The sequence below is a fragment of the Hypomesus transpacificus genome, chromosome 12 (genome assembly GCF_021917145.1).
Source record: "Hypomesus transpacificus isolate Combined female chromosome 12, fHypTra1, whole genome shotgun sequence".
In the NCBI taxonomy this organism is placed as follows: Eukaryota; Metazoa; Chordata; class Actinopteri; order Osmeriformes; family Osmeridae; genus Hypomesus; species Hypomesus transpacificus.
Genome location: NC_061071.1, coordinates 4,249,184 through 4,271,644, shown reverse-complemented (window position 1 = coordinate 4,271,644; position 22,461 = coordinate 4,249,184). Strand labels below are relative to the sequence as shown.

Sequence of the window (22,461 nt, the reverse complement as noted above, 5' to 3'; positions counted from 1 at the left end):
ATCCGGGGATCTCAGCTAGGATTGAGGCCTGCCTCGCAAACATCTCCGCCTGGATGACTGAGCACCACCTCCAGCTGAACCTTGCCAAAACGGAACTTCTCATTATCCCGGCCAAACCCTCCGCCTCCCATGACTTCTCAATCACCCTGGGATCTGCGACGGTGACCCCCTCATCCTCTGCCAGGAACCTTGGGGTTACCATGGATGACGAGCTCTCCCTCACGGCCCACATTGCTGCGGTCTCCCGGTCGTGTAGATTCACCCTCTACAACATCCGGAAGATCAGGAGATACCTGTCTGAGCACTCCACCCAGCTGCTTGTCCAAGCACTTGTCCTCTCCAAGTTGGACTACTGCAACTCGCTGCTCGCCGGTCTCCCATCATGCGCAACCCGCCCTCTTCAGAGGATTCAGAACGCAGCGGCGTATCCAATACTAATTTAGCTGTGTGCTGCTCTGTGTAGGCTACTTCTAAGGAATTACAAAGAAGAACGTTTTGAATTATAACAAGGATATTGAAAATGGACCAAACAAATGTTGTAAATGTTTCTGAAAAAAAGCCAGAAAACGAATAGCAGTCTGGCCTATTGCTAATGCCTGTCTAGATTATCTATTTGAAATAACTGGAGAAAGGCAGGTGCTATTGAAAGAACTGGAGAAAGGCAGGTGCTAGATACAGGAGACGTTGCTAATAAGCATTGCTGGAGCATTGCAAATAACAGTTACCGACAAAATCATACTACCCCTTACAAAAAAGAAGTGTATTAAAGTACACTATAAGTATACAAAAATATGGATAGTACACTTTTAGTTAACTTTTGATATACTTTTAAGAAGTATGCTTAGAAAATAGTTCACTTTTGACATACTTTTAAGTATGCTTTGAAAATAGTTCACTTTTGTAAGAAGAATACTTAGCAAATAGTTCACTTTTGATATACTTGCAAGTATAATTTGAAAATAGTTCACTTTTGATATACTTTTAAGAAGTATGCTAAGAAACAGAAAATTGTATAAATTTCTTCTGGAGTAGGATGTACGTTTTCTATTATTATACAGCAAAAACAGTCCAAATAATTTTTAAGTACATTACAGGTTACATTTTTTAGATCCATCTAATTCTAATTATTAATGTCTATGAACATATATTATGCATTGCACAATCAATCTTTTTTGGTATTGAAGCTGTAACCTTAATTACTGCCAAAACATTCTGAAGCCCTATAATCTTATACTAATAATTATCAAATTTAGTATTAATGGAAAAAAACGAAAAAGCTACTTGAGAAAGAAGCAGACAGAAGGGTTGCATTATGCATTTGAAGGTTATACTGTCAAACTGACTGAAGAACGAAATAACAACGTGAAATAATGAAGATAGTGTGGCTCATTGGCTAGTCAATTCCCATGATGCAAGGCAGTAAATAGTGTTAAAATTTGCTGATAAGTTTGCCGTTTGTATCGAAATACAAATGTAACTTCATGAATTTCGTTTTTTAAATGTATCTGCTTAGAATGTAGTGTTTTGTTGCGTGGTAATGGTCATTGTTGTGCTGGTTTACCATTGTAACCACAAGTTAAATGACTGTTACATTTCATAAGAACAGCTGGATTCTTGGAAGATCAATGCTTTTGCAGTGAATAACTTGCTTCTGCTAAGAATCTGCAGTGAAATGTTGCGAGGGCCCCGTTCTCACCAAGTGACTTAAGATCTGAGCTGTTTGAGGGGCCCCTAAACATTTTAATACGTTAGTAAGTAATAGTAAAATTCAATTTAGAAGTTTGCTACTTGAAGTACTTACATTAAATGAAAGTGCACTTTAAAGTATTGCAAAGTATACTTTGAGGTAGGGCTGGGCAATAAATCGATAAAAATAACGATCGAAGTAATGACTTCCCTCGATAAAGATATCGTAACATTAATTCATTTTCAATTATATCGATAATGTCAATAGAGAATAATTAGGGACAGCAGTCCATTTAATTTCTGTGATGCAGCAGGAAGTTGCGGAGAAATGGTGGCCTACGCTCACTAAAATATACTGAGCACGTCAAGTGGAGTAGCTAATGTTAACCGCGGAAAATTAGTCTTATTGCCGAAAACAGTGGCAGCGATAGCCTTGGCGAGGGAGCCACTTCCAATGAAGAAATTGTTGATAAAAAGGGTTAGTCTTTTAATGACATGCAAAGAGCAATGGTAGGCCAACCATGTCTGGCATACTTCAAGCTTGACGTACAGACTACTGTGATTTCAGATGCCAGTCCAATAGGATTAGGAGTTGTACTACTTCAGAAACAATCTGACGGACAAAACAAACCAGTCGTTTATGCGAGTCGCTCACTGACCGCCACTGAGAGACGCTATTCTCAAATAGAAAGTGAGGCTCTAGGATGTGTCTGGGCTGTAGAACACTTCAGAACATACTTATGGGGAAGGAAGTTTGTTTTACAAACAGACCACAAACCTTTGATCTATATGTTTAATCCAGAAAAAGCAACACTGCTACCACCACAGACCCAGAGACTTGGGATGAGACTGCACCCTTTGCACTATTGTACTGTACTCCACTTAGGTTAGAATAGGTTATAGGGTTGAAATAGGTTTTTATGTGCATTTAAGGTTAGTATAGTGTACTATTTATTGTTATCTGTAATTTAGGAAGTTTTAGTATTAGGGTTAGTATAGTCGATTATTTATTGCTATCTGTATATTTAGGAAGTTTCACTTATTTAAGCTCAGCATAGATGTAAATTATGTTCCGTGTACTTATATGTTATGCCAGGTGCTTGCGTTGTCTTGTCTTAAGAATTTCAGTGCCCAGTCTAACCTTGTGTTGTTCTGTGTACCTGACAAATAAAAGACTTGGACTTTTGAATACACAATTGAACACATAGGAGGAAAGTGTAATGTCGCAGACTCTCTCTCAAGACTTCCTTTGGCTGTAACAGAAGACAACGAATATGTTGACGCTTACATGGAGAGCGTACTTCCCATCATCACAAGTGGATGCCATTACGCTTGATGACATCAGAAAAGACACACAAGAGGACGACGTACTACAGCAAGTCGTTCCAATCATACAAACAGGACAATGGCCGACTCAGATTGCTGAGGAAATGCAACCGTAAAAGATGGGCAGATGAATTGTCAACGCACACCAGATTGATCCTGAGAACGCACCGGATCGTGCTGCCAAAAGGTAAAATCAGACAAGCAATGCATATAGCACATTAAACACATCAAGGAGTAGTGAGAACAAAACCATTTCTAAGAAACAAGTTTTATTGGCCTAATATGGACATTATTATTGAGAGAATGATTAGGAACTGCAATGCTTGTGTTCTGAACCAACCACTACGTGAAGATCAACCACTCCAACCACGAGAGTTACCTCCAAGGCCATGAACAAAGTTGGGCATAGATTTAGTTGGTCCAATAGGAAATCTACACATACTGACAGTCATTGATTACTACACGTCTTACCCAGAAGCTATAGTGTTATCAGATATATCATCACAGTCGGTGATTGGAGAACTGATGACAATCTTTGCACACTTTGGATACCCCCTAGAGGTAGTGACTGATAATGGCAGACAATTTGTAGCTAATCTCTTTGAAGGTTTTCTCAAAACCTGTGGAATCAAGCACATTAGGGCATCGCCCTATTACCCCAAGAGTAATGGTAGGATAGAACGTTTCCATCGTTACCTGAAGAAGGCCTTCAGATCAGCCAAATGTGAGGGAAAGAACTGGACGGCGGAACTGCCAAAGATTCTCATGGCATACTGGACCACCCCTCACAGAGCATCAGGTGAAACGCCAGCCTACCTTATCTTTGGAAGGGATATGCGCACAAAACTACCAAACTTGTTGAAGTAAGAAGAAGAAGAAGAATGCGGGATCAGAAAACATGACAAATTCAAAAACAAAATAAAAGAGTATGCAGATAAGAAACATGGCGCAAAAGAACACACTTTCAAAACTGGAGACATTGTATACATTGCAAATCTGGAAAACAGCAAATTGGATGCAAAATACAAGGACATTCGTTATGTCATATTAAGAAGCACTTTTGACACTTCTTTTGAACTGGTCAATACAGAAAATGGTACTGGTGATAAGGAATGTCAAACGCCTCCGACATGCACCTTTCCCATTGGAGTTTAACATCCCCGAACCAGCGGCACCAAACATGGACATGAGAGTACCTGAGGATACATCACATCAACAGCATCAGCCTGCTATAGAAACTCCTCAAGAGACTGTCAATATGCCAGAACCTCAACCACCAGAAGTAACCACCAGATCAAGCAGGGTTATCAAGAAACCAGCCCGTTTCAGAACATGATTGTAGAACAACAACAAAAATATAATAATAAAAAATGAGGAAAGGAATATTTTTTTAAGAAATGTCTTGTTGGTGACAGTGTTTAAGTTTGTGGAACAGAATACTTTGTTAGAGTTAAGGAACTGTTTGATTTAAAACTTTGAAATTAAGAATATGAGATCTAATTTACTTTAAGAATGGGAGACTAGGTATACATGTTAAAATGTTATGTTATACCAGGGTAGATTTGATATGTAAATGGTAAAGATAGAATAAATCTACAAAGGAAGGAATATGTAGTATAGTTAAGGAAACGCAAACTACGGAAGCCGGACAGTTAGACGGTGTATGAACAGATAAAGAGCACATGTATGGGAGACAAAGCGAGTTGACAATAAAATAAGTTAATGACAACCAGATTCTTTATTGGACAACAGAACATTAAGCCATTGTTGATAATGGATAAACTATGTCCATGTCATGGTATCAATAAATGCTCAAATCTAATACGTGATTGTCTTAACTGGACGGAAGTAGCCTTCTGCACATGTCAAAGGACCTCAGCCTCATAAGAAAAAACTGCTATGTCCTTTCCATTGTTACTGTAAATGTAATGTTTGATTAGTCCCATACTGATATCCTTATCTGCTTTCAGGCCCAAGGCTTAAAGATGGATTGGATTTTTTTGTATTTAGGCCCACTCTTGGCTTCACTTCTTCCTATGGCTTTTTAACTGTATGGATTTTTATCACCATTTAATGTCTGTTCTAGTTATGTAATAAGTCAGTGTTCTGACATTTTCCTGCCAAACAGCAAATTCCACACTTTATCCTACCCGTTTGTCTGGCGGCATTTGTAGCCCACGGTTGAGAAGAGGAGGCAGAAGAAGGTGACTGGAAGAGGTCTATCTGTGAATGCCAGCACAGAGGTGACTCATCAGAGCTGGAACAGCAACATTCACGCTTCTGGCAGTGCCTGTCTCGTCAGTTGCTGAGAAGACCTTGACTTCCAGATACTTCCTCCCTTGAGCCAGAGGTCATGTGTATGTCTATATACAGCTGATGAAAACAGCCCCAAAATATTTCTTCATTCATTGTGGGATGTATTTCTGAATCTTTTGATTAGAAAACTGTAGGCTGCATGTTTTTTCAAGTCTGTAAATCCAAGTGTATCGACTTGGATGTAATACAACACAAGAAACACAGAATGGAAGAAGAATCATGACAATGTGAGTGCATTCAGACCCACTGTGTGTAATGAAAGTGAAAGAAGGATACAGAATGAAGCTGCAGCTCTTTTCAATGAACCCTCCCACAGAGAGAGAGAGGGTGTGAATGTGGGCAAGCTTGCATGGATGTGATGACAGAAGGAGAGTAGGACGGTACAATCCTGCTGTTCTCCTTCCCTCCCTCTAGTTCCCATCACATATACACACACAGAGAGATTTTGCCACTTTATTCTGCTTTGTGAATTTGGAAGCTATGCAAGCCTTTTTACAAATGAAGTGTTTGCTTTTCGATGAAAACCAAAAGGAACACAATTATTTAGTTCTACATAATATAAAAATATATATATTTTTTAAGACATTTACCCTAATTAAAAAGCAAAAACAAGCACATTCCATAATTGTTTTGCTGCCATTCAGTCCTACAAATTAGTAGTATCCCTGACATCAACATCTTTTAACAGCTTCTGGCTGACAAAGCAAGCTTATTTTTTAATGGTAGATTGTTAGTCTCTACTTTCAGTCCTTCAGTTAAGGGATGCATTTCAATAATTTAACAATTTATCTTCCCTGTCCATCCCATATACATGACAACACTTCTGTGACTGGCCCAAGGGGCAGATAATCAGTTTTGCCATGCCATCTCCTTGTTGCCTCTGAGTTATCTGAAGAGGAAGTAGTCCCGGGGGCTATGGGACAGTGGTCAAAAGGCAGGTGTTTCTGTATAGGTTACTGCGACTTCCTGTTCCGGACCTGCACCACTTCCTTCCTTTCCTTTAGGAAGTTCCCAAAAGCTGGCTCTTCTTTGCTCTCTTCCATCACTAGAAGTGAATCACAGGAAAAGGAAGGGAATGAACTTAGCAATACAAACGTACCATAAGCAATTAACTAATCAACAACAGGCAATTCAATCAACTAATGATGACAGTGCAGGTCAACATTATTGGCAACCTAGAGTAAATTGTACATCTTCAGTATATGTTCTATATATCAGACATATTAGATTTATCATATATATATATCATCAGTAATGGCTGGTGGTGATATTGGGTGGGTGGGCTAAAATATATATATATATATATATATATATCATCAGTGATGGCTGGTGGTGATATTGGGTGGGTGGGCTAAAAAAGTGTAGGCTATTCATTCATCAATAGTTAACGCTGCAGCAAATGCAGAACTACGTACATCCAAGATACGAAGTTGCAACAACAAAATGATATAGTCTACCTTGTTATAGTAAGTGCTCTACAACAATAGGATACTATAGATAGAGCTAAGTAACCACAAGAATAGCCTGATTAATTCTACTTCAACCAGGCTGCAGCCGACACGATAGTAGGCAACACATAATAATTGTATTTGTAATGCACTTTAAATTTAACTTAAATCTCAAAGTTAAGAGTTAAGAACAGTTACACCCAATCCCATGTGCACCCTCATAGACTTTGAGGCGCGTTCTCGCTATGTCTCTGAGGGCTTAGGGATGTCCCCCAGTCAAATCATCAAGTGCTTCACAGACATTTTTAGCCCTTAATGCACCCTTTTCGTTAGTCCTCATTTTAGCAGATTTAAGCTAGGGAATTGCCCACAATTCACAGTGTTGTGACGTGAAACATAAGGGTTACCAGGGGAAGCCCGAAAGCGGGGAAAAAATCCCAGCAAACCCACCTCAAAACAAAAAGAAGAACGGTAAATAAACAAGCATGCATGGATGGAGCAACCAACCCTTGACGTAAACATAGTTAGAAATAAAAGTTAATATGTAAGTTCAAACACAAAGCTCACTGATGGTTAATATAGCCAGAACTGTGTGTATCCTTTAATCCTTTGCAAATATGCTATCTGATTCGATCCAACTACATTACTATTTTGCCGTTAATGCAGCAAAGTGCTGTCCCATTCCAATTTATTATTATTATTTGCTTGCACGCTTCAAAACAATACTAGGACTTAGGTTTGGGCTAAGCCCCTAATGTTTATAACTAAGGAGGCACCGATCCGACTTTTTCAGTCCCGATACCGATACCTGGGCTTTGTGTATCTGTCGATACCCGATACCGATCCGATACCATTGTTGAATTAATAATAAACTGTATACCTCCCACCTTATACCTTCCTTCCACCAAGTGGAAAAGACTTAAGGCACCAGACTTTCCTAACTAAGACAAAATAACAGGTGTAATCTACTGCATTCTTATTTATTTGTTATTTAAAAAACAATTGTGCATTCAAAATGCAAAAATAGAATGTAATCAAACGTAGGGCCTATTAAAATAAATCAAATTTAGCAGTAGAAACAAAATAGTGTATTGGTCAAACATACAATAGTAATCAAACATTGTAAACAATGTTTGTAAAAATATTTGAATTCTTATTTATTTGTAGTCGCTGGTGTGTAAACCATGGAGGTTTTTAGCTTAAAGCATTGCACCGTGCAGTGTACAGCTCATGTCCAACCAGTGGACAGAAACTTAAAAGCAACATTCGTTGCTAGTTCGTCAGCTGTTTGCAATGTCTGCAAAGTAAATGTTTTGAGGGGTGGTGGTAGTAGTACAAGTACAATAATACCAATTTAATCAAGCACATCCAAAAGCACAATGCTAGGAGCACGCCAATTTCCTACAGCTCAACAACTCTTCTATTGTAGAATCTACAGTGTAGAACGAGTAGCGTTGCACATATGTGATTGTTCGAATGCGGGTCTCACCGCATAACATTGCATATGCGATTTCGAAAATTCCAACGGAATCTTTTCCGATAGACAAAAAGTATGCGACAAACGCTGTATGGCTTCAACATGTACTAATGAAAAGGCTAACAGGTAACACTAGCATGCTAGTAGCATTGCTTCGAGTATTATGCTTGCTGTGGGCACCATTGGAAATATTTAGAACTCACGCATCTAAAGGTTGCATGGATCGGCCAGTGGATCGGCTACATTTTCCGATCCCCGATCCAGCTATTTTGTCAATATCGGGGCCGATATCCGATCTTAGTATAGGATCGGTGCACCCCTATTTATAACGTCTGGCTCCTTCCCTGCCTACCACCACAAATATAATCTAATTATGTGGGAAACACTGGTCTCACACCTCATTGTGTAACTTACTGTCGCACTGCTAGTTATATGTTGATAAGTAAGAGTCAAGATGTGGTCTGATTGGTTGTTCTTGGCTTGTTCTACTCCTTCTCTTTCCTCACCTCTTACTTTCTCTCTCTGATTTATAATAATCATGGTATTTACATCATTTGGTTAATGTTAATACACTGTTTCAGTTACCCATATTCCTTTAAACCATACGGAAATAGTTTTGGTTCTTTGGCAAATATTAAACCCCATACAAAGGCACTGCTAATATGTCAAAGCCTAGGTAAGCTTTAACACATGAAGCAAAGAGAAGAGGTCATTTGACCGCAGTGAAGTGAAAAAAAACTTGTATCTTAGATTCTTAGGACAGGAGCCTGCTTCCTTGACTTTTCCTAGATATTTGTGTTTTATCACCCAGTATTATAATATTTTTAATCACACCAGGGAAAGCTAATTTAAGGCTATTTTACTTTAAAAGGTCCCATGACATGAAAACTTCACTTTAGGAGGTTATTTAACATTAATATGAGTTCCCCTAGCTTGCCTTTGGTCCCCCAGTGGCTAGAAAATGTGGATAGGTGTAAAACAAGTCCTGGGTATTCTTCTCCGCCTTTGAGAAAATGAAAGCTCAAACGCTCGGTTTTGAAAATCCCCTATTGTGACGTATCCCCTATTGTGACGTAACCTCCCTTCTCTCTGCTTTGACAGAAACTGAGCTACGACCATGCAAGTGTTTTTATCCTTGAGAGAGATCATGGCTTGCAAACGAACGAAGCATTACATTTGCTTAGTTTGGATGTAGAAAGGAAAACAAAAGTATTTTTACAGTTCTTTCATCCGAGCCTCTGAGGACCCAGTGTCTTAATTGCCGACACAACTTCCCAAAGTTGTTTTATGTCTGCACCAAACATTTCAGCCACGACTGTTTCCTCAACTTGAGAAAAAAATTCTGGATCAGTACTAACTCTCCTTGGTCCAGCTACAAACCTCAGACAAGTAAGTTAACTAACGCTATATAATTTTGTTGCTTTACGGCTACCGAGCTTGCTACCCTTAGAATGTGGCTGTAACATTAGCTCTGCAGCTAACAGCTGAGTTACTGTCACTAATATAAAGGTAGATAGCATCAAGTATGTGTGTGAATACACACGCTGTATCGGCGTGTGTTGTACACTTCTTTATTATTTGGATAACCGTTCTGCTGTTGGTGTTATGGCGTGCGCGATATCTGCCTTTCCCCTCATTGAAATGCATTTTGCATATTGCTCCTTGCATGCTTGTTTGTTTGCCATTCTTCTTCTTTCTTACCCTATAAGGTAGGTTTGCCAATTGACGTCGTCTGGAGGGGAGCATATGTTGCTCTAAAACCTTTATATACCTTTCAGCATTCTTAGTGCCTTCCAAAACATGCAAGCTGCCCATACCGTCTGCACTTATGCACCCCCATACCATCAGAGATGCTGGCTTTTGAACTGAACGCTGATAACACGATGGAAGGTCTCCCTCCTCTTTTGCCCAGAGGACACGGCGTCCATGATTTCCAATAAGAATGTCAAATTTGGACTCGTCGGACCATAGAACACTGTTCCACTTTGAAATAGTACATTTTAAATTAACCTTGGCCCACAGGACACAACGGCACTTCTGGACCATGTTCACATATGGCTTCCTTTTTGTATGATAGAGCTTTAGTGGCATGGCGGATTGTGTTTACCGACAGTGGTTTCTGGAAGCATTCCTGTGTCCATTTATTAATGTCATTGACACAATCATGCCAATGAGTGATGCAGTGTCGTCTGAGGGCCCGAACACCACGGGCATCCAATAAAGGTCTTCGGTCTTGTCCCTTACGCACAGTGATTTCTCCAGTTTCTCTAAATCTTTTGATGATGTTATGCACTGTAGATTATGAGATTTGCAAAGCCTTTGCAATTTGACGTTGACGAACATTGTTGTAAAATATTCCACAATCTTGTTACGCACTCTTTCACAGATTGGAAAGCCTCTGCCCATCTTTACTTCTGAGAGACTCTGCCTCTCTAAGACATCGCTTTCATAGCTAATCATGTTACAGACCTGATATCAATTAACTTAATGAATCGCTAGATGTTCTCAAAGCTGAATATTTTCCACATTTCTTGCTTTTTCAACCATTTCTTGCCCCCGTGCCAACTTTTTTGAGACCTGTAGCAGGCATCAAATTTGAAATGAGCTTATTTAGTGGATAAAAATGTAAAATGTCTCAGTTTAAACATTTGTTATGCTATATATTTATATTGTGAGTAAAATATTGGCTCATGTGATTTGAAAGTCTTTAAGTTTTCATTTTATTCACATTTTAAAAACGTCCCAACTTTTCCGGAATTAGGGTTGTAGATTCTAAAATGTTAACATGTAGTTTATTAAAGTTTATTAGCCTAATAGGTAAACATGTTGTATATCAGAAGTAGAGAGTAGTTACACTGCATTAAGATAATGTAAATAATAGTGGGTTTATTGTTATTATTTGCTACAGAATGCTTAGCCTATATGTCAAGATCAAATTAAGCAGACGGTTCCTTTTCCTACATAAAACATATGGTGTGGGGGGGGGGGGTTGTTCGGACAGACTTGCCCCCACTGCTAAAAAAGATTGACATATTGTCATCCATGGAGCTGGCACTTTGTTGCACTACATAAGCAATTGTGACATGGATCTTGCGAGCCACGTGACATGGATCTTGTGAGACACAAACGGGCATGCTACAAGAAAAGTCTTCTGAATTCAACCTACCCAGTCAAAACTATTCATACAAACAGCACCATACAATGGATTATCTGCAAGAAAATCCATAACGTCCCAGTTATGGATTACTATTTGGTTGATTTTAAATTGTGGTCAATCACAGAGCTGGGTGTGACCCTTACTCTAAAAATGCTTGAATACATAGATCGATAGATATATAAATAGGTAGGAAAATCTGACACGGTAGGACAAATCAACAAAACACCGGTTCAAAGCCTTGGTGAGCACTCATTGTCACAACTGAGTCAAATGTTATACCAATGACATTCCAGTTCTTCTTTTCAAACTAATTTCAATTTTTAAAGAGGATGTAAAAATGTGTCATTGCTATTTTTACCCTTTTCCCTCCCTTTTCTGTATATAGGAAATATACTGTTACCCTGTACATATACCTAATGCTGTTTCATTGCACACAAGATAACGTACATAAACTTACAAGACATTCGAAGGTGCCAATAAAGTTGACCTAAACTATATACAGTACCAGTCACGTTTGGACATATTTTTACTTGAATCTGTATATAATTGTGATAATCAGCCAATTTCAATGTTGCTTTTACACATAATTTTGCTCTCACCCGCGTGATCAATGTCATCTGTGTCGCTGTCCACTTCCTCCTCGACTTCATCAGGGTTACCCCGCATGAAAATTAAATCACTGGGGCCCGCCACATAGGCGCTGCCTGGGGAGGAAGAGACAAAAAACGTAAACACGTGAACAGACACATTTAAACAAGACTCATGAGCGTGCACACACACACCTGTCTGAGGTATGGTCTGTATGGACACTGCTCCCATATCTTTCTGTAGTTTCTCCAACTGTTCCTGCTGCTTCCTGGTCTGAGCATTAGTCTGAAACAAAACACAAACGATTATACAGACACATTAAAACACACACAAAAACAGTAAAAGTATTGCACTGCGTGAAGACACTTACCAACTCTTTATGAAGCCTATCATATTCTGGCCGATATTCCCTGTGTAAAACGGAAATTGACTTGAGATCCAAATACGACCACTAAACCCACTACAATCTGTGTGTGTGTGTGTGTGGTGTGTGTGTGCAGTATGCCAGCATGAGAGCGTTGTCCTACTCACGTCTCGTACTCCTTTGCTGCATCCGTCACCTGCACAAAGAGTTCATCCAATCCACTACCTGTGACTGCAGACACGCCCACAACCTTTGAATGGAAGACACACAGGGCAAATCAGAACTGAGCAGAGTGATGTCCTACCATGGAAGAAGGCTACCTGCACGTGTGTGTGTGTCATACTGTAAGACCAATAAACATTTCTTCTTCATTAACAACCAAACCTCAAATGTTCTCTTTATAACCCTTGGTGGCTCTACCTCCCCAATACTCTCTCACCCGCAGGTTGGTGTAGAACTCATCAAGTACAAGGCTCATGGATCGGGTCAGATTGCTGACATATGAGGTCTCCTGGTTCAGCGCATCCTGGAACACCTCAAAGTCCTGCATCCACTCCACGGCAAAGCTGTGATCAATTATGTCTGTCTGAAACATAACAACACCAACAGTTATATAGAGCTTAAAATCCTACGTTTTATCCAAGCTGTGGTTGATAAGCTGCACCTGAAGACTAAATCCAACTTAGTTAAGGGTTGCTGATTCCACTCTTTACCTTGTTCATGGCTACAATGAAGGGAAGCTTGGTCTTGTAGACAATACTGTTGAAAATAAACAGAAACACAGCATTTTACTCAAATCCCATTTGGTTTTAGTTGTTTTCCCACATACAACAATGGCAGTTAGACCTAGATTAAATACTATACTATACTATTACTTACCATGCGAATTACTATTAGCTACAGGGGTTAAAGTGAAAACAATTTCTGAGCCATAACTTTTTTGAGGGGGGAGAGGGGTGGGGGTTGGAGAGAAATGCTTTTTTGTCTTCTGCTATTTTTCTACACAGGGTGACCAGTGGCTAAGAAATAGTGAATGACAAGTCATATTCCCCAATAAATGTGCAAACGTATTTTTCAGTAATAGACAACGGTCATACCTGCAAACTCTGAAGGGCTGAAAAAGGTGACACATTTTATACAGCCCAGCCCCCCCAAAAAAAAGTTTGGAAACGTTATTTTGGACGATTATTCTTCCACTTCAATAATACCAATTGGTATTGTGTTTTATATCGTTGGAAAGCCTGATTTGTCACCTTTACAACAAGGTAAAACTTCTAAGGATCGTGCATTCATGGAATGAGCAACACAGCTAACCGTGTGGGTAGCGGACCATTTTTTTTGTTGCCAAAATGTCCTTCACATGGGTCTTGACCTCGATCTTTAGCCAGGCCCAGCTCCATTTACACCTTAGCCCTGAGTCCAGTTGTTCTATATAAATTGAATCCTTCTCTTTAAGCTCGCTCATTCTGGAAAACAATTGTCAATATTTTATATGCTGGACCAGGGCTACTTTTTCATGATCATAAACGTTTGTTAAGGCTAACTCCGACTGCATTAAATCAACGCTAAATGATCCGCCAGAGCAGGTGTTTCGATCACTCATTAAACCAGACACCAATTGGTCTTGTTTCATTACGTGTTTGTAATGAAATTACAAACGTATTTAGCTCCAACATTGTAGGTAGGCTAATGCAACACATTTCGCTGATCTTACGTTAGCTGACAAGTCGACAAGCTGAATACTGTAGCCTTTTCAAAGAAGACGCTGCAGTTGACTCGCCTGACGTATCACCAAAGATGTTTTATTGTGAAGACGATCGCAGTAGGTTTTTGAAAGTCCCGTTTATGGGAAATTTCGGCTTCAGATTTCGGCTTCCCACGATCAAATTCGCGTCAGTCAATCTAGCGCTCCGTAAACCAATAGGTGCGTACGACATCGGCTGTGGCTGCATGAAACGACCAGCGAGAGTTGCCGCTTGCAGTCGGGGAGGAGTTATAAACGTCTCCTTAAGTCGGAAAATGTGTCATTTTATGTATTGGGCTATGGTAAACTCTTTCTCCAATCTGCAGCCGGCTGCGGCGCTGCATGGAGTCGAATACACCTAATGTCTGATCACGTGCTTCCATGAGCCAGTCAGAGTTGTTCCCTGCACCACGCAGCTCAGTTTCCAGATGTAGACGGTTACAGACTAGTGATGGGAAGTTCGGTTCTTTTTACTGATTCGGTTCTTTGAATCTCGTTCAGTAAAATGAACGAATCTTTTTTCGAGTCATTTGTTCATTTCAGGAGGGGGGGGGGGGGGGGGGGGGGGGTTGGGGGCTATACGTCCACTGCAAAGGACGTATAGCCCCTATACGTCCACTGTAGGTTAGTGCATGACATGTGCACCAGCAAATACTATTTCAAAATAAATTCCTGCATTAAAATAATGTATCATGAGTTTGTATGATTTGGTCATGTATTATCACACTAGCATTTAATTATCACGTCAAACACTGCACTAAACTGTAAGTGTAAATGTAGAGTGAAAATAACAAAACCAGTCAGTATGATGACTTGAGCGAATATAATTCATTCACGTCTTACTAAAACAGCGGCCACGCGAAAGGGAATAAGGAAACTGTTTCCTCTACTAAAAAATACAATGCAGGTCACGTGAAAAAAGGATCCAAAGACTCGTAGAAAGACCGAGTCGGGGAAGGAACTAATCATTCGTTTCCTCTTGCTACAGCCTATACAGGTCACGTGAAAAATGATCCAAAGACTCGTAGAAAGACCGAGTCGGGAAAGGAACGAATCGTTCGTTTCCTCTTGCTACAGCCTATACAGGTCACGTGAAAAATGATCCAAAGACTCGTAGAAAGACCGAGTCGGGAAAGGAACGAATCGTTCGTTTCCTCTAGCTACAGAGCCTATGCAGGTCACGTGAAAAATGATCCAAAGACTCGTAGAAAGACCGAGTCGGGAAATGAACGAATCACTCGTTGAGAGGACTCGTTACTCCCGAGTCCTTATAAGGATTCGTTCAAAATGAACGAATCGTTCACGAACGACACATCACTATTACAGACAGAGTAACGTGAGGAAAATTCCGCAACAGATGGCAGTCGGTCATAAGGCTGCTATCTTAACAAAGAAAACAAAAAAAACGACCTGTGACCTGCCTTCGCTAATCCCTAAAGCCTTATTTTAGATACAGTATAAGTTTAGATAGCTTGCAAATACAGAGGATAGCATACCGAAGTTGAGTTAGCCAATGTCGTTAGTGATGCTAGCTAACGTTAGTTTGCTAGCTGTATAACATTTAATTGGGTCTTCTGGCAGCGCTGCTTGATTTACTGAAATTATTCTGAAATGTTATGTTCTACTAGCCATTAGCCTACTTGAGCAAGGCACAGTTTTCCAAAGCCCTAGTGTAACTGAGACGACACAGTAAATAATTCCTCTTTCAAGTAATAAGCCCCCGTTCAATTGTTAAGCATTAACTTAGCTGCAAGGTCTGTAGAGGTCTTGGGACTAAGCCACTCGAGCGAACATAGATCTGTGTTTTGCTAATGCAGAATTCGGTAAAATAAACGTAATGAGTGGAACAACATGAAGTAACGTGGCATTTTATTTTGTGAGTTTTAACTTGTCCAGTGGGGCAAGTACATTTCTGTACCACTTGCCCTACAAAAAAATCCAATCCGCAGACAAGCCTTAATATCGAGCCCTGCGTAATTGTTTTAATTGATTATACATTTTGGGTTTTATTCACATCCATTATGCAGGTACAATGCATTTTGACAATAACATTTGATTAGGTTAAAATCAACAAATAATCGTGATAATTAATCGTGATCTCAATATTGATTAAAATAATAGTGATTATCATTTTGGCCATAATCGTGCAGCCCTAGTCTCTACTTTCTTCTATCCACGCCCAAGCCATTTATTTTTGAGTCATTTATCTATGGGTAGGACATTCCCCAGGCTTCATAAATTTGCACTCCATACTTTCACCAACAACGCTAACATGACGTATGGATCTCATTCATTGTTGCCTGCTCTGCTTCTGATAGGCTTGTAAAGTTAGTTATAGCTGCGTTCCTCTCATATGATTGGTAGGGGAAATCAATTGACTCGAAAATATTAAACTGCATGCAAGTTCCCCCCCAAAAACGTATCATGGCCGCACGCCGGACATCCAGCACAGTCCCGGAATACTTTAATCCCTGTAGCTAATGTACTGTCAAACGTTTGGGTACCCTTGATTTGACTGACTGCTGTAAAACCATTGGATTAGTACCAAAAGTTCCTGCTTTGAAAATAAGATGAGCCGAGTTTTATTGGCGTGACTCGTAGCACTTATGAGACTGATCCATTGTGTTAAATGCAGTGGCTGAGACAAATTAAGCTGTTTGATGGCCTGAGTGTGTGACTTACCTGCAGGCATAGAGCATGTTGGACATGAAGGTGACAGGGTTAACGCTGCGAGACGTGTCCATCAAGTAGATGACCACACACGGGAAGGACGAGGCCTGTAGATGGGAAAAAGAATATGTCACAACAAGCAGAACAATGCAACACAACAAAGTTGCCAAAATACTGAGCCACAGATACTTTAGGATTGGTGACAATGTTCCTATTAAAGCATTCGATTAAGTTTTAACTTATATTCTCTCTCGTACACACTCACCAAGGCTTCAGTGATGATGGTGCCCGAGGCTGACCAAGTGAACACCTCTATCTGTCCTGGAGTGTCAATCAGAACATACCTGTCACAAGAGTCAATGGTCACAACAGATCCAAGGAAGGAACAACAGGAAGTACAAAGGTCACAGAAAGGACAACATAAAAAATAAAAAAAATACAGAGATCATGTACAAGAGTCTAAGTTAGGGCTTTGGTTCTGGATAGGCACACTCCAATAGGCTTAAGGCCGATTTATACTTCTGCGTCTCCGTTAACGGACAGACGCACGCACGGAGTCGGACGGACTGGTTGAATTTATACTACTCCGACAGCTCTGCGTGCTGAAAGCAATTCACCGCCAGAACAGTAGATGACGCTGAACTGCAATGCTAGCTAGGTTATCGAAAAGTCAGAGCAAATTTACAAATGAGCCGTTTCATCAATAAAATAAGCACATTTTCAGCAACTACACTGCCCATTTCTCGTTACATTTGAATTCAGATGCTGATTTACATGTACTGTTTAGCTGAAATATGAATTGTAAAAACTTACAACAATGGCGGTCAAAGGATTCTGTTCTCTTGTTGGTCACGGCAACCCCGCCCCCACCCCTGACGCGAGCGGTTCTTAATACGGACCAATCACAGCCAAGGGGTATCCGTAAAAAGACGCACGGACAGACGGATAGTCAGGAAAATTAGGAGGCGCACGCAGAGCTCTGCGGGGGCTCTGCGAGGACACGCAGAGGGCGTTTCTTGACGGAGAGGGAGTTCCCCGTGTGCGTGTGCGTAAAAACGCAGAAGTATAAATCAAAAAGTTTCTAAAGGTCAATTGTATTTGAACACACAATCGAGGTTAAATGGCTAAATTTAATTATAACAATGTGGAAATTTGTATCAGGTCCTAGTCCGCATCAACAGAAGCCAAGCTCTGGGGCCTATTCCATAAAGGCCGCTCAAAAAAGCCTAAATCAGACTTGAATAAGTTTAATTAGTCAAGCGGGGCTTAAGGGGTTCCATAAAGGCCAATTTCAGCTCACGCAGTCCTACTAATTCAAGTCAGATTTACGTAGTCAAGCTAATTGCACGTGCACCCTATTTTTTAACAGCCCGAGAGGTAAAACATGGATCGTACAATCCACCACGGCAAAAGCAATGCACACGGCCACATGACTTCTTCCAGAAAGAACGTCCCCTTTAAATCGTGTACAATGACAACTCCCTCATCCACAGCTTCAATCAAAGTAAAATGACATGCCATGATTGACTTTGTGAACGATAAGCTAGGTTGAGGATCTTTTTAGACCTTCGTTGATAAAAAAAAATACCCTCTAAACTAATCTAAATTGACTTTTTTGATATTGTTTAAAATAAATAGCCTACTATTAATTAAAACATTATCCAGTAGCCTAACTTTTTAACATGGGTTTTGTGTCGGGGAAATGGAGGGCGGATTTAGGTTTGTTTTGCAATTGTAGGCTACTGTTAACAATTATATTGCTATGATAATTGTACTCGGATAATTTGGATTGAGATATAGGCCTGTGCCTGATGCCTAAACATTTGAAATCACAAACTAACATCAATACATTTAACGGCTATGGTGCATAGCCTATCAAAGCATTGTTCATCATTGTTTAATGCATAAGGCTAAATGTTGTAGCCTATGTAGGCTATTTACGTTGATTTTCTATCAATGTTGAATATATTGAACTGATGAGACTACGAAAATGAGAATGTATGTGGTAAATCATCATCTTCCCGTTGGGTCAATAGGTGCGTTCGACATGACCCGACTTCATTCGGCGCCGCAGCCGGCTGCTGACTTGAAGCAGTGAATTCTGGGTAGACTTTTTGTCCGACTTGAGACAGCGCCGAGGACACGTCACTGTGACGTCGCCATCAAAGTCCCGTGAGATCGATTCGAGAACTGCCGGCTGTGTCGCCGAGCGCATTTTCTCAAGAGCAACTGCACGGGTTCAGTGACGACACAGCTATTTCATGATTGGCCAGACTCACACACGACAACTTTGACGCGTGTTTTGTAATATTCGGACACCTTCAGTTTCGCCAACAATCAAAAAAGTTTAATTCAATTAAAAATGTGTTGAAGAAAGGGTTTTAGTCAGCCTCTTCACTTCCGGAAAGACTAAGTTAAATTATAAATAAAGTAAAGTAAGCAAACAGCGCTTGATCGGCCATGACTGACATCAACGCAGCAAACCACGAGAAGCTGGAATGTCCGACTTCACAGACCTGTTTTCAACTCCTCCCCGTCTGCAAGCGGCTACTCTCGCCGGTCGTTTCATGCAGCCGCAGTCCATGTCGAACGCACCTAGTGTTACAGGAACGTCTAGTTAAGCACCAAGTCACGCTAAGCCTGACAGTTAGTCTGACCCTGACCAGACTAATTTCGCAGCCTAAGTTGCCATAGTAACCGAGTTCGAACTACGTTGAGCTAGCTTTATGGAACCGAATGAACAAGTAATGCGTCCGACTTAGCCTGCGTTTAATCCTTGAATTGTTAGTAGTGAGCAAACTCCAACTAAAGTTAGAAATTAGGTTAAAACTAAGCTACGTTGGAATTTTTGCACAACTAGTGTACAACCCTTTCCAGTAGACTTACTGGTGATTGTCTTGTTTCTTCTCAATGAACTTCATAACCTGAGGAAGCAAAACATAGTATGTATGTTGACTAACTGAGGTTTTCCCATCAGTGTACAAAGAACAGGAACTAGGAATCTAAATGGGGACATCTACTGGACAATCAATGAAACACAATTTATAGAGCAGATCAATCTATTGTATTCTGACTGACTGGCATTCACTTGGCTCAAATGTCAGTGTTGCCAAACACCTTTCCTTGAGAAATGTACAGTGGCCCTGAAGTGCAAATCACATCAGCAAATAAAAAACATAATCAACAAATCATAAAACACAATGGCAAATAGGAAAACACAACAGCAAATATGAAAACACAACGACATTAACTTCGACCGGAAAAGGTAGGGCCTATCTAGCAGAGGACGGCCCCTCCTGATTGGACAGACGGACTGTCTGTCTTTTAACAGGAAGGAGAGCTTGTGTAGTTACAAAAAAAACACTGCTGTCAACCTGTTTGAAAGGTTTTCGACGGGACAGACAGCAGCACCATCTCGATTTACTGACATTTTCAGTGTATTAAAACATAATATCAATTGGTTACTGGTGTGTTGTATCATGTATATGTCTCATACTTATTAAATGTGTGTATTACATGATTAACCTATAGCAATAGGCAGCAATATTGTGAGGCAGAGCTAGAAATGGCTATGATAGCTACTGTACTGTAGCCTAATGAGGACTATTGTTCTACTGAACATTTAACTTTCGACTGTTGAAGTAAATGGGACTTGATAAACACGTTTTTTTATTCATCTGCCCACTTACAATTGACCATGTTAACAACATTTATATTTGTAGTACCTACTTGATGCATGTTGAATCTAATCTATATAGGAATCACACCAGCAACTGCACAATTTAAGGGGTTTGGTAAATGAAACTGAATATACAAAGCAACCAATTGCTTTCAATAAAAAAAAATATTACACAATATGTCCAGTGAGAGGGTCAAGTTTGTTTTTAGTGAGTGGACATGAAATTCCTGCCGAGCGCTAGCTGGATGATAGGGGACCCCTTAATCTGCAATTGATTGTTGCTATCTCTAATCAGATGTACTAACTAGGCTAATCATGTTTTCAAAATAGGCGCTTTTCTGTTTTTCACCTCTCCTTCCTATTATAAGACAGACAGTCCGTTTGTCCAATCACCTCCTGATTCTGTTCTCTGCTAGATAGGCCCAACCTTTTCCGGTAGAAGTTAATGTAGTTGTGTTTTCATATTTGCTGTTGCGTTTTTTGATTGTTGAAGTGTTTTCCTACTTGCTGTCGTGTTTTCCTATTTTTCTGTCGTGTTTTATGATTTGTTGAAATGTTATCCTATTTGCTGTTATGTTTTATGATTTGTTGTTGTGATTTGCACTTCAGGACCATCATAGGGATGCTCTCCGGGAGTTTTTTTCTTAACACCAATTGTAAAAAATAAATAATAATAACAATAATGTTAGGATACAGTGACATACATTTTGGCTTACAAAGTTTGTGCTTCAGATGTTGTGGTGTTGATTAATATGGTTACTTTATTATTGTGCAGTGATCAGATGGATTTGAAATAAAGGCTTCATTGCCCCCCCCCCCCAAAATGGGAGCCAATAAAAGCTTTTAAAACCTATAAAATGTGTATTATTGTTTTCTAGTATTCCATAGAAACGTGATAAAAATATCCACAAATACTGAACCAGCAAAACACTAAATGTGTCACAAATACTGAACCAGCAAAACACTAAATGTGTCACTGCCAATACTGTAGGCAGCGTAGGAAAGAAAATGTCACCTGATCAAAACGAGTAGCAAACAGGTTGAGTGATGTGACGATTCCGCCGTTGGGTCCCAGTCCGTACTGTTTCATAACTTCTTTGTAATTGACAGTGTCACGGATATCTGGGGGACGCAGGGGTCAAAACAGAATTCCAACCTTGTTCCATATGGGAATCAGATTTAACTTTTTCACGGATCACATGTAGCTAGCTATCACCATCTTGCTGGCTTACTGTTTGCCAAGCAAACTGACTAGTGTTCAGAACGTGGCTTACCGATGTTGGCTGGGAAAGGTACTTCGTGAACTGCAGGGTCAAGGTTGATCACGTAGGGGGGAGATCTCTTTGTGTGAAGGTAACCGATGAGTCTCTTAAAGTGAGAAAGTGAGGCATTTGAGCTGATTTGTTGTGGTCAATAAAATTGGTAAAAGGATAGCTTGCCGTACAACCAAAACATACACTGGGGCATGCGTACAGTGTAACTAGCGAATGTTCATTAGACACAAATAAATAAAATGTGTAGATCTTGTGAGCTACGCTAACAGTGTAACGCGCTTGAATTTCAATGCAATGGCTGGACACCCTGTGCTAACTAGCTAGCTAGGCTAGTACCTGAACAAAGGTAGTTTTCCCAGACCCCGCCATCCCCATCACAATGAGACAGACGGGTTTTGGTTGTGGAGCACTTCCCGGGGCTGAATCCGGACCCGTGGTTTCACTGTCATATCCTCCGTGAGTAGCATTATCCTTATAATCGGAGGCGGCACCTGCGTTCCCAGATGTGGTCGCCATGCTTGCTTGTTGTCGTTGTGAGAAATCTGCCGTTAAGGAGCGGTTTCTGTCGCAAAGGGACTTAGATCAAAGTTTATTTATTTTGTATATTTTTTTTATCGAAAATGTACAAACCATACATTGCAACATCGATACTATTTCAGAACATGAAGGTACAGAACATTTTCCAAATGGCATAATAACATCGTAATCAAAAATACACATGTTATAATAGGC

The 22,461-nt window shown here is 40.2% G+C and overlaps 1 protein-coding gene across 2 annotated transcripts; it reads right to left on the bottom strand.

The window, feature by feature from the left end:
• Window positions 1-5,767: 5,767 nt before the first annotated feature.
• gpn1 (GPN-loop GTPase 1) lies at window positions 5,768-22,270 on the bottom strand. 2 transcript variants are annotated; one of them, XM_047030450.1, is made up of 13 exons: window positions 22,066-22,270; window positions 21,730-21,823; window positions 21,471-21,577; window positions 19,663-19,700; window positions 17,042-17,120; window positions 16,789-16,883; window positions 13,076-13,121; window positions 12,802-12,948; window positions 12,530-12,612; window positions 12,369-12,408; window positions 12,193-12,283; window positions 12,010-12,114; window positions 5,768-6,373 (listed from the first exon to the last, which is right to left on the bottom strand). In XM_047030450.1, the coding sequence occupies exons 1-13, from the start codon at window positions 22,243-22,245 to the stop codon at window positions 6,282-6,284; spliced, it is 1,197 nt and encodes a 398-aa protein (XP_046886406.1). In that variant the 5' UTR covers window positions 22,246-22,270; the 3' UTR covers window positions 5,768-6,281. The 2 variants fall into 2 exon arrangements, with proteins under 2 accessions (XP_046886406.1, XP_046886405.1); XM_047030449.1 differs by having other exon boundaries at window positions 12,010-12,283.
• Between the last annotated feature and the right edge of the window lie 191 nt (window positions 22,271-22,461).

Bases quoted from the DNA above. Each gene is read 5' to 3' on its own strand.
- gpn1 (XM_047030449.1), bottom strand. From the start codon at position 22,245: ATGGCGACCACATCTGGGAACGCAGGTGCCGCCTCCGATTATAAGGAT. The intron at 16,884-17,041 runs GTGAGTGTGTAC...TCCCATCTACAG, and splicing joins CCATCATCACTGAAGCCTTG to GCCTCGTCCTTCCCGTGTGT. The intron at 12,949-13,075 runs GTAAAGAGTGGA...GTTATGTTTCAG, and splicing joins TCATTGTAGCCATGAACAAG to ACAGACATAATTGATCACAG.